General features: G+C 48.6%; 1 protein-coding gene across 4 annotated transcripts in view; it reads left to right on the top strand.

The window, feature by feature from the left end:
- Window positions 1-12117, top strand: part of kiaa1109 (KIAA1109 ortholog) — a 77369-nt gene that overhangs the window by 19789 nt on the left and 45463 nt on the right. For all 4 annotated transcript variants that reach the window (XM_036150570.1, XM_036150572.1, XM_036150571.1 and 1 more), the window contains exons 26-38: window positions 703-944; window positions 1834-2074; window positions 3898-4392; window positions 7094-7367; window positions 7442-7579; window positions 8778-8848; window positions 9109-9282; window positions 9348-9468; window positions 9552-9680; window positions 9787-9914; window positions 9997-10199; window positions 10269-10469; window positions 10542-10753. In XM_036150570.1, the coding sequence (XP_036006463.1) occupies window positions 703-944; window positions 1834-2074; window positions 3898-4392; window positions 7094-7367; window positions 7442-7579; window positions 8778-8848; window positions 9109-9282; window positions 9348-9468; window positions 9552-9680; window positions 9787-9914; window positions 9997-10199; window positions 10269-10469; window positions 10542-10753 (2629 nt within the window). The remainder of the gene's footprint in view (window positions 1-702; window positions 945-1833; window positions 2075-3897; window positions 4393-7093; window positions 7368-7441; window positions 7580-8777; window positions 8849-9108; window positions 9283-9347; window positions 9469-9551; window positions 9681-9786; window positions 9915-9996; window positions 10200-10268; window positions 10470-10541; window positions 10754-12117) is intronic.

Here is a 12117-nt window from a genome sequence, read left to right as displayed (position 1 = left end):
AGTATGTGCAATTTCAACAATACTTTTACTCACTTAAACATTTACTTAAGTGCATTATGCATAAGAACTGATCACAGTGATTATACAATGTTGAAAAACATTTATTCACATTTTTTGGAACACTGTTCTAGATGACAAAATACATCAAACAGATAAAAATTAAGAAATTATTTAAAATCAATATTCCACATCTGAAGCTCAGTGCTACCATCTGCTAATTAAAACACAGCGCCCCTCGTGGACAATATAGGAACTGCAGATTTTCAATTAAACGAAGTACATGTTTTTTTCAATAATTGTTTTATCATTCTCTTCCTTTTATCTCCTCTTTCTTTCACCTTTTCTTTTTTTTCTTGTTCTTCCTGTCCTTTCCTACTTTCCCATTGTAGTGTCCATATCATTTGAGATATTCCCCGCATGAATCATAATAAAACTATTCACATTCATAAATCAAATGGAGCACTATGGCAAAAGCAGTACTACTCCACTTGTGAAAGTCAAATCTAATGAGCTCTTTTTGGCATTAAGACAACAATTCTTATTGCCACATTGCCAGACAGGACACTGAAAAAAATATATAATTTTTTTTTTTTTTAATAATGATAATGCATTTAGCCAGCGGGCCGTATGTTTGACACCCCTGGTGTTGAGTCTGTGCAGGGATTACCTGCAGCTCTCTAACCAGCACCTCCCCCCCCCCAGGCTCTGGTTCCTGTGGCCTGAAGACGCCAGCGTTAGAAACAAACGAGGCAGGAACCGCTGCGGCTGCCTGGGAGGCTGCAGGTTCTTCGGAGGAACCAACATGGGTCTGGACTTCTTCAAGCTGGAGGAGCTGACGCCTTCCTCCTCGTCTGCCTCCAGCGCCGAGGCGGACATGTGCTACGGCCAGTCGCTGCTGCAGCCCGCCGAGTGGATCATGACCAAGGAGACGCCTAAAGTGGACGGTAGGACTGAGGAGAGATCGACGTTAATAAACCAGAGAGCCTCTGTTGCTCATCAGATGCACCAGGAGAGAGTTAGATGTTAGCAAGTTCCAGCTTTTAGTCATCGCTGTCTCTTCTAAACTCACCAGTAGTCCTTCTTTAATAATGATTATAATTAAAACTCAGCGCCATGTAAAGGCGTGACTCTGGCCCGACACATTCCCACCAAACCGATGAGCGGCGGCGTTTTAATCGGCTCGTTGCTGCGGTCAGGGTGAGGGAAAGCGACCTCATGGAGCGGCACAGCTACACCTGCTGGTTCCACCCAGGAACTGCACTGCAAAAATAGAACTATTTTTAGAAATAAGAAATTATTTCTTGAAATTAGATAATTTGTCCTTGATTTGAGCAGGTAAATAAGATGATTTGCCAATGGAATAAGATTTTTGCACTTAAAATAGGCACAATTCATCTCCATCATCTTATTTCAAGTAAAGTATATCTAATTATCTTATTTTAGGGGTAAAAATACAAATTCCATCGGCATATAATCTTATTTACCTGCTCAAATCAAGGACAAATACATTAATTTCAAGAACATTTTACTTCTTTTTAGTTCTTTTTGCAGTGTGCCCGTTCAGCTGCAGTCGCCCCCGTTGCACCACAGAGGGCAGCACTGAGGCAGCTTTAAGACAGATACTGCAGAACTGAACAAGTTTGCATAAGAATGTGACAAACGTGCACAGTAACAGTAAAGTAGCACCTTGAGGCCCAGTTTATACAGTAGATTTTTGGTGCTAGTTACTCTTTAAATATTAAACAGGGTTGCATTTATTGTAAAGGTTGAACAGATGATGGGTTCTAGATGCGGCTCGCTCATTCTGGCTGCTCTGATTTCTCGTTCTCCCAGGAAAGGTGGTCGGGCTGAAAAGGGACACGCACTCTCCCTGCCTCCCCCCCGAGCTCCCAGAGCGCCGCGGCCAGCAGCTCCTCAGTCTGCAGGTGCCTCAGCGCTCCCACAGCCCCGCCTCCTCCTCCGAGGAGAACAGCTCCTCCAGCGCCGCCCTGCCCCTGCTGGCCGCAGAGCGGGACTCGCCCTCGCCCGGCCACGAGGAGCGCAGCTTCGCCGTCAACGGCCGGAGCCACGCCGAGTGAGTGCCAGCGTCCAGATATTTACACCCAGAACCATCTTTCCTCACCGCTGCACTTTAAACCAGCCTGAACTGCCTTTTTGCTGCGTTTATTTTAACCTCCTAACTTCTAAAGAGAAAGACCAAACTTATACTTAATAGTATAAGTTTCACAGGCTTTTGCAGAAGGGGAGAGAGCTTCAGTACACCGAGGTCTCTGCTCAACTCTGCAGGTTCTTCCCCTGGCAGGCTTCTTTTATTTAGGTTACATTAACACAAGATACTGAGTCTGAGATAAGAGACAATCAACTCCTGATCTGGGCTTCCTGTCCACTGTCTCCTGATCCTAATCAGTCAAACTGGTTCTGGCTAGAACCTCCTGCTCCTTTACTTCTTCTCTCCAAGGCTCAGATGAGCACATTTCACGAGCTCAACAAGCCTAGAAGTGTATAAGATGGTAAAGGATTAATATAGCCAACACTTTTAAAGCCAGCGCTTTGGGTCAGACGTTCTGGGTCCGTTCCTGCTGACGGAACCGGTCCTACTGGATCAGGTCTGTAGCTGAGGGACGTCCTCCATGTGGAGGGAACAGAACCGGTCCCTCCTGCAGCAGAACCGTTGGCGTGGGCGGAGCCGTGACATCATCACCGGGCCTAAAATTAGACAGCAAGTTTGTAGGGCTGGGCGATATGAATTAAAAAATAAATTTCCGATTTTTTTCATACCAAATCCGATTAATCGATTTTTTTCCTCCTTTTTGTTTCATAAAAAGAAATTAAAGAAATTATTTTAAAACCTTGCTTTTTATGTCAAGCGTTTCGTCAGGGAGTTGACCTGAATTCAAAGTGCAACTAAAAACAAGCTGTGAAACAAGATGGCAGCCGTGTCATTATAAACAATGAAAATATAACAAAACATTTGCTGCTAGTGGTTTTACACATTGAGCTAAGAACAGGCTTCACTGCACTTGTGAACTTCAAACTAAGTTAAAAAGAAGTAAATAAGTAAATGAAGTACCTTGTATTATGGTAAAAAAAAAGTTTCCACTTAACAATATTTTGACAATAGATTTTGCCTAAACTTATATTCAGCATCACATGCTGTTCTCTTCATGGAAACCCAATGAGTGTAGTGGCAAAATAAAATCCAGATTTTCCAAAAATGAAATCTTAAAGAATTGTAAATTCGAATTAATCGATTAAATCGATTTATCGCCCAGCCCTACAAGTTAGACAGAAAGTCAGCAGCTGTTGGTCCTTCCTGACCCGCAGCAGGAGACGTGTCTGCTGATTAGAAGTGGGTGAGGAACGGTGGTTCTGCTGATGATGATGATGATCCTGATGATGATGATGATGATGATGATGATGATGATGGTGATGATAATAACGATGATGATAATAACGATGATGATGATGATAATGATGATAATGATGATGGTGATGATGATGATGATGCTGATGATGATGATAATGATGATAACGATGATGATGATGATAATGATGATGATGATGATAACGATGATGATGATGCTGATGATTATGATAATGATGATGATGATAACGATGATGATGATGATGATAACGATGATGATGATGATGATAATGATGTTAACGATGATGAGGATGCTGCTGATGATGATGATGATGATGATAACGATGATGATACCGATGATGTTAATGATGATGATGATGATGATGCTGATGAGGATGATGATGATAATGATAACAATGATGATAACGATGATGATGATGATGCTGACGGTGATGATGATGACGATGATCCTGATAATGATGATGATGATGATGATGCTGATGCTGAACTCTCCCCCCCCCCCCCCCCTGCAGAGCGCTGGGCGACGTCCCGGAGGTCTCCCCCGTCTCCCCCAGCAGCTCCCAGGACCGCGCCTCGGTGCGCTCCCCCCTCTGCTCTCCTCTCAAGCGCCAGTCGTCGGTCCAGTCGGGCCGGCTGGGCAGCACCAAGAGCCTGTCGGCCGCCGTCTTCGCCGACAAGCCGCCGCCGCCGCTCGCCGCCGGGGTCCAGTTCAGCAGCGAGGTTTCCCGCAGCGACGAGAACGTGCTGGACTCCCCCCGCCAGCGCCGCAGCTACGGCTCCTTCCCCTTCACGCCGTCGGCGGACTCCAACACCTTCCACCAGTACCGCTCGGCCGACTCCAGCATGTCGGTGGCCGAGAGCGAGGCCTACTTCTCCGCCACCGAGGACTTTGAGCCAATCAGCAGCGCCGACGAGGGTCCGGGGACGTACCCGGGCCGCAAGAAGAAGAGGAGGCAGCAGATGCAGCAGCCGCAGCAGCATCCTCCGTACCGCATGGAGAACTACAGGTCAGAGCGGCCGTGTGGGTCAGAACCAGCAGGCGTTCGGGTCAGAACCAGCGGCCGTGTGGGTCAGAACCAGCAGGCGTGTGGGTCAGAACCAGCGGCCGTGTGGGTCAGAACCAGCGGGCGTGTGGGTCAGAACCAGCGGCCGTGTGGGTCAGAACCAGCGGGCGTTCGGGTCAGAACCAGCGGCCGTGTGGGTCAGAACCAGCGGGCGTGTGGGTCAGAGGGGCCGTGTGGGTCAGAACCAGCAGGCGTGTGGGTCAGAACCAGCGGGCGTGTGGGTCAGAGGGGGCGTGTGGGTCAGAACCAGCAGGTGTGTGGGTCAGAACCAGCAGGCGTGTGGGTCAGAACCAGCGGGCGTGTGGGTCAGAACCAGCAGGCGTGTGGGTCAGAACCAGCGGCCGTGTGGGCCAGAACCAGCGGGCGGCCGTGTGGGTCAGAGCGGGCGGCCGTGTGGGTCAGAACCAGCGGGCGTGTGGGTCAGAACCAGCGGGCGTGTGGGTCAGAACCAGCAGGCGTGTGGGTCAGAACCAGCGCTGGTTCTGGAGCTTCTCACCCTCAGGTGTTTTAGCTAAGCTAGGTTCTGAAGACGCGGTCCTTATCCTGGTTCTGTTTCATGTCGGTACCAGATCAGCTCTGTTTCTCTCTCTAACCAAAGCCCGGTTCTATAACTGGGTCCCCAGCTGTCAGAACCTTTTAGAACCCGTGCAGCTGGTTTACAGGAGACCAGGAGCAGAGCGCTCGGCTTCACGGGGGTCCGATGTCTTATGGGTCCTGCTGGGCCCGTCACCGGACTGGGGGTCCGATTTGGCGGCGCCAGGAAGGATGAGCTCACTGGTGTATTTGCTGGTTCTGGACCTGGAACGAGGTTTAAATCTTAAAGCTCCTCAGCACTACAGGTTAATGACAGCTTATTATTCTGTTTAGTGGGGAGGTTCTGCGTGAGCGCTCCAGTACCAAGGAGCCTCCTGGTGGGAGGTCCAGATATAGCGAGATAAATAAATGGCACACGGTGAGGAACCTGCTGAAGGAAGTGGGTTTTAGGTCCAGAAACACCAAACCAGAACCATCTGACCTCTAAGGGGCCGACGCATCATGGCGGTCGGGTCCAGGATAAATCCTGGCTCTGCAGTCAGTACCTCCATGGGAAATGGACCCGTGTGATGTCACTTTCAGGCCGTCAGGTTCCTACAAAATAAAAGCCTCTGTGATGGTTGCTGCTGCAGAAAGATTTATCTGCTCAGAAACGGCAGAAACTTTGAGTTAAGCCTCGCTCTGACTGCTCTGCAGTTATTCTAAGATGTTCTGGTGGAGCGCTGATCTGGAACACATTAACCGCGTTAACTGCGCTAGGGGTGGGCGATATGAAGAAAATCTAATATCTAATATCATCTAATATCTTTAGGCTATATCACGATACACAATATATATCACGATATGTTCACATAACCTTGAATAACAAATGTTTTGGCCAAATAGTGTCTAAAGTTGCACTGGAAAATCTCATATTAATGTGTCCATTTTTTTTGTTTGAAAAATTGATTGCAAAATAAAAAATAATATAAAATGGTTTATTTTAGCCATTTTGTTTTACCATAGCTGCACATAGAAGCTTTTCACAAATTATAATATTGTCACATTAAAAAAAACAGAATATCCCAGCGGCCAAAAGGGAACACCGAGAAAAAATCTGACACAAAATAAACCTGAAATAAAAGGTATCATAAAAATGTGACAATCCCAAAAACAAAAGCTTGTATTGTGACTATAAAATAAACTGACCAGTCGCAGCTACATATTCAGAGCATCTCAAAAATATTTCCGTTGCTGGGAAATTTTAAACAAACGTTTTTTTCTGTCATATGGGATTTTCCAAAAAAAGACACCAGTTTCAACAGTTTTATGACTGGTTTAATTAAAGTTCCCTTCAGTGTGTGTGTGTGTGGGGGGGGGGGGGGGTGGGGGTCGACACGCAGAGTCTTAATTTTGCACTGGATGAAGTTTTAGGTGGAACAAATATGTGCTGCTGCTACCTTTTGTGTTACAACATGTTTTGCAAATTATCGCGTTTTGTTCAATCTTCTGCTTATGAAATCTGGACCGCTGCCAGATTATTGACCCGGTGATGTTTCTCTTCACTCATTTTCTGATTTATCTCGTCAACGTTAAGCAAGCGCACGGGTTCGTTGTTGTGTGTACGCGTCAGAACTCTTTCTGGTTTGGAGAGCAAGTGATGCGTTCACAGCATGTGGGAAAAACTAAACTCAGTGAATTAAATACAGCGGCTCAATCTTGTCATGAAAATTTACACGTGATGGTTGTGATAAAGTAATTTTAACCATCGCGCGGAGGAAAACTTGAGATTCATTGAGTATACTCGATATATCGCCCACCCCTACTCTGCGCCGCCTCAAAGTCATGAATTTAATTGTTAAATTAGGCTGAACCCCTTTTAGCTTTTAGCTTTAATTTATATGGGGACGGGCGGTTAGGTCAGCGGCTTACTGCTGGTTTCCCAGAATGCATTCTGCTCTGGCTCTGCAGCCGCCTTGCCGTCCCTGAATGCTTTCCACGTTGATTTGGGCGTGGGTTGCCTTGGCACCGGCGGGTCAGAACCACGTTAAAGGCGACGGGTTCTGCTCAGCAGCGGGGGAACCGGGTCAGAGGAGCTGAGGAGTAACGGCAGCCTTCTTCCTCCCTGCAGCCGCAGCTCCATCTACCACAGCGTGGAGGGTCCCCTCACCTACGTGCTGAACGGCGAGCTGATCACAGAGCCGCGCCCGCTGCCCCCGCCCCCGCTGCTGCCCCCGCTGCCCCCCCAGCCCCTCGCCACCCACACCTCCCAGGCCTCCTTCGTCTCGGCCCTGGCCATGGAGGAGGAGAGCTCTGTGGAGGCGGAGAGGACGGCCGAGCCGGGCCCCGTCACACGCCAGCCCCACGTCATGGCGTGCTACCAGAACTACCTGGGCCACTATCAGGTAGCCCCGCCCACCCTGCACACCTGTCTGTCTCCGTAGCGTCGCCCCCGGTAACGCTTTCTGCTCTGCCTCAGGTTTCCAACTGGTCCGTCAAGCAGCCCACCAATAAGAGGACCTCCAAGTCTTCCCTGCATCGGCCGCTCGACCTGGACACGCCCACCAGCGAAGAGAGCTCCGCCTCCTTCGACCAGCTGTCTGTGCCCACCTTTAAGGTCTGACTCCATCCGTTCCGCTCTGAGGCCTAAAAGCTGGTTAGCTCCAGTGATTGGTTCAGGAAGGGAACTCCTCAGTCCCTGGTGCTTTAGGTCCAGCTCTGCATCCCAGGGAGTCTCAATCAGCTGCAGCCTGCAGGACCAGGATGGAGAACCATCGTTATGTGGCTCCACACTCATGACTATAAGGCGCACTTAAAATCTATAAATCTTCTCAAGAATTGATAGTGCACCTTATATATGATCACCGTTGTTCTTACTGACTGATTTTATGTGCAATGTGCTCAGAAATCAGTTAAAATGTGTAAATATGACTTTGGTTAGCAATGAAGCCGCTCCGCTCAGTGGATATTAGGAGCATTACGGTTCACTGTGTCACTACCTGAGGACCCCTGAGCTGTCTACCAGACTGCCTGACTGTAATGTCTGAACTAGAAGTGCATTAATGTAAGGCAGCCTGGAGTACGCGCTAGCAACATTAAAGCTAGTAAGTTAATTCAATATAAAAGTTTATTTTGACCTTATGTTAGAAACAGGGCAGTGTAGTCCAGCTACTCTGTCCTCCTGATAGAGACGATACACTGCAAAAACGGATCTAAAAATAAGTAAAATGTTCTTAAAGTTAGTGTATTTGTCCTTGATTTGAGCAGGTAAATAAGTTATTTTGCCAATGGAATGAGTATTTTGACCCCTAAAATAAGATAATTAGACATCCTGCACTTGAAATAAGACGATGGAGATAAGTTGTTCCTATTTTAAGTGCAAAAATCTTATTATATTGGCAAATAATCTTATTTACCTGCTCAAACCAAGGACAAATACACTAACTTTAAGAACATTTTACTTATTTTAAGTTTCGTTTTTGCAGTGTAGAGAGCTGTGGACGTGGAGGATAGAGATATTACACACTAGGGAGGAATATTTAGTGCTCCTTATGATCAGAGAAATCCGGTAGTTTAAAGTGTTTATTTCTGGTAATATTGGCGGTTCTGCCTGCAGCTCATAAAAACCCAAAGTTTTATCTCACATCAGGATGTGGTCCTGCTCCACAGTATGTCTAGGCACTGACCCGTTTCCTTTTGAATGAATTACTGCATGGAGGGGATCCGGTTCTGGTTCTGCTGGGCTGCTGGGCTGCTGAGGAGGTTCTGGTTGGTCTTGTGTTTAAATGAAGCGTGACTGACTGATCTCCCTGCAGGTGATCAAGCAGGGCCTCTCAGCCAGCTCTCTGTTGGACCGAGGACTCCAGCTGATGGGCGACAGCAGCAGGTACCACAGCCACACCTTTCCTCACAGCTGCAGCTTCATTGGCACCGCTGCAAAATGTGTTTAATGCAGCTTTAAAGTATATTTAATGCAGAAATGTAGAAAATCGACCTTAGAGCTGGTTTTCTCAGCAGCAGCCTCAGTTATTAGCGATTCCTCTGCAGTGGCGTGTCTCATGATGCTACTTCCTGTTTCCCTGGAGCGTAAATCCGACCTGGAGCTCTTCCCTTCATGCCGGCCCCGGTGTTTGCTCTCCCCCGCAGCACGCCGTACACGCCCCTAGATAAGCGCGCCATGGAGAACACCGACGAGGACACGGCCACGGACGACTGGTCCCTGGAGCAGCCGCTGGCCCAGACCAGAACCACGGCCATCGTGGAGGTGAAGGGCGCCATCAACGTGGTTCTGACGCCGCTGGTGGCCGAGTCCCTGGACAGGTAAGGCCTCCGTTCTTCTACACGGGATCTGGAGCAAGCTGAGTGTGAAAGTGATTTTATTTCAGGTACATCGAGTCCATGGTCCACTTTGCCAGCATCCGACACCCGGCAGGTATCCTGGATGACCTGCACAGCAAAGTCCTGAACGAGGCCTATCAGATCAGCAAGTCCACGGTCAGCGAGTCGGTAGGTAGCCCCGCCCACCACCGGCTGCAGGAGCTGATCCACCTGCTGACACCTGACTGACCCCTCCGTGTTCTGGTCCACAGAGTCAGGCCGCCAAGCAGGAGCAGAAGCTCTCCAAGACGGAGGCCACGACCAACGGACCCACCGAGCCGTCCGTCAAGCCGGACAACGTGAAGATAAAGGGCCTCCAGGCCAACGTCTCCATCCCCAAGGTGAGCCCTGTGAGCCAGAGGAGGAGGTCCTGGAGCCGGGCCAGAACCTCTCCAGAACCTCTCCAGAACCTCTCCAGAACCTCCTGTTGTCTGTGTCTGTGTGCAGGTGAACCTCTGCCTGCTGCAGGCCTCCGTGGAGGAAGGCTCGCCGTCCTGCTCCACCAAGTGCGTCCCCCACGTGTCTCTGGTGGCGCTGTGCTTCGACAGGATAGCCACCCAGTTCAGGATGAACAGGTGAGGCCTCCACATCTCCTGGGTCCTGTTGCTGGTGCTGAGGCGGCGCTGGACTCTCCCTGGTCTCCTTCTCTTCCTCCAGGGGGATCGTGGAGGAGGCGCCCAACGCCAGCGAGCACGGCCGGCCCTCCGTCATGCTGGAGAAGTACGCCTCGGCCACCAAGATGCAGCCGCAGTCCTCCGGGTCGCTGCGCTCCAACGCCGGCATCGAGAAGGGCAAAGAGATCGCCGCCAGACTCAACGTCCACCGCATCCACAGCCAGCTGCGAGGCCTGGACTCCACAGGTCCGCGTCGACCCGACGGCCGCCGCAGGTCCTGCTGTCTCTCTGTCTCACCGTGTCGTCTCCCCGCAGACGTCGGGACCTTCGCCATCACCGCCATCCCCTTGGAGAAGTCCAAGGTGCTGTTTGGTCTGGAGGACATGGAGGAGTTTTCCCTGGTGGACGAGACGGACGGCCAGGCGGCGCAGAGCGACCCCAGCCGCTCCGCCGCGTCTCTGGAGAAATGGGGCTGGATCATGTTTGAATGCGGCATCGAGAACCTGACGGTGAAAGGTAAGCAGCTCCCGGTGCGGTGAAGCCCCGCCTGCAGGGGGCGCCGTCCGCTCACCGCCTCTGGTGTGACAGGGGGCCGTCAGTCCGGGGCCGTCCTCTACAACGCCTTCGGTGTGATGGGCCACTGCGACGCCGCGGGGAAGACGGGCCTGACCAAGTCCAACGGCTCCACGGGCTCCCAGACGGGCAGCGGCTACAGCACCGACGTCTCCGACGACAACCTGCCCCACGACGTCGTCAGCCCCAACTCTGACGCTAACGAGCACTCAGACTCTGACGATCAGGTCAGACCAGCCTGGCCACCAGTTACAGGCTAAATAACCTCATAAAGGTCTTATTTAGCCCTTAAAAATCTATAAATCGGCTAAAAATCTGTTAAAGTTCTGAATGTTTCTAGCTCTGATCATAAGAAAACTGAAAATGAGAGAGAAATAATGAAAGCAGCATAAATAAAAAAGGATTAGATAATTATTTTATGGCACCTGGAAACACCCTGGATGAGCCCAACAGAGCAAACGACATATTCAGAAAGTTTAAAACGTTATAGAAAGCTTTCAGTGAAATAATGACAAATCTATGTTCTGAAGGCGAGGGGCGGAGCCACAGACCTGTCCTGTCGTCAGTCTGTCTCAGGTAACTGCAGGAGGAATAAAACATTATTTCCCATAAGAGCTTGGATCAGAAACTAATCTACTAACGATCAAACTATAAATAAAGGGGAAACACAGAGGAAAAGGTCAGGATTAACTGAAACTAGTGAAATACAGGGTTTTGTAGGAGAGCTTTCACTAAGACAAAAAAGTGATTAAAAGTGGTGATTGTGTTTGGAGCTAAAAACTACTTTTATAAAATGGTTTATGAATTTTATTACATAGCCTGAATCCACACTACGTACAATAAGCTGTACCAAAGAGACATCAGAGGCACACAAAGTGAACGAGGTGAACAAGTGATTGAAGCTAAATCAAATTCAGGGAAATTATTTCAGTGTAACAGTTTCAGAGACAAAAGAGAGAACTTTAAAAACTAAATGTACGTGACGAGGTAGCAGCAGCTGAGGTGTGCCTGTGAGACAGTGCTGAGGGAAGCAGGAACCCAAATAGCAGGTCTAGTTACTGCCTCAATACAGTGCCTCCAGAACGACTGGTGCTTTTGGTAAAGTCACCATTAAAACAAAAAGGTCGCTAAAAGTTGTTGTTGCTTGTTGCTTTTTGAAAGAAAATCACTAGAGGAGTCTGAAAAGTTTTTAAATGTAGCTACAAAATCACTAAATGTAGCAACAAAGTCACTAAATGTAGCAACAAAGTCACTAAATGTAGCAACAAAGTCACTAAATGTAGCTACATAGTCGCTAAATGTAGCTACATAGTCGCTAAATGTAGCTACATAGTCACTAGATGTAGCAACAAAGTTGTTAAATGTAGCTACATAGTCACTAGATGTAGCAACAAAGTCGCTAAGTGTAGCAACAAAGTCACTAAATGTAGCAACAAAGTAACTAAATGTAGCAACAAAGTTGTTAAATGTAGCTACATAGTCACTAGATGTAGCAACAAAGTCACTAAATGTAGCTACATAGTCACTAAATGTAGCAACAAAGTCGTTAAATGTAGCAACAAAGTTGTTAAATGTAGCTACATAGTCGCTA

The sequence above is a fragment of the Fundulus heteroclitus genome, chromosome 19, assembly GCF_011125445.2.
Source record: "Fundulus heteroclitus isolate FHET01 chromosome 19, MU-UCD_Fhet_4.1, whole genome shotgun sequence".
Classification (NCBI taxonomy): domain Eukaryota; kingdom Metazoa; phylum Chordata; class Actinopteri; order Cyprinodontiformes; family Fundulidae; genus Fundulus; species Fundulus heteroclitus.
Note: the sequence above shows the minus strand (reverse complement) of the source record. Positions and strands in the feature narration are given on the sequence as shown.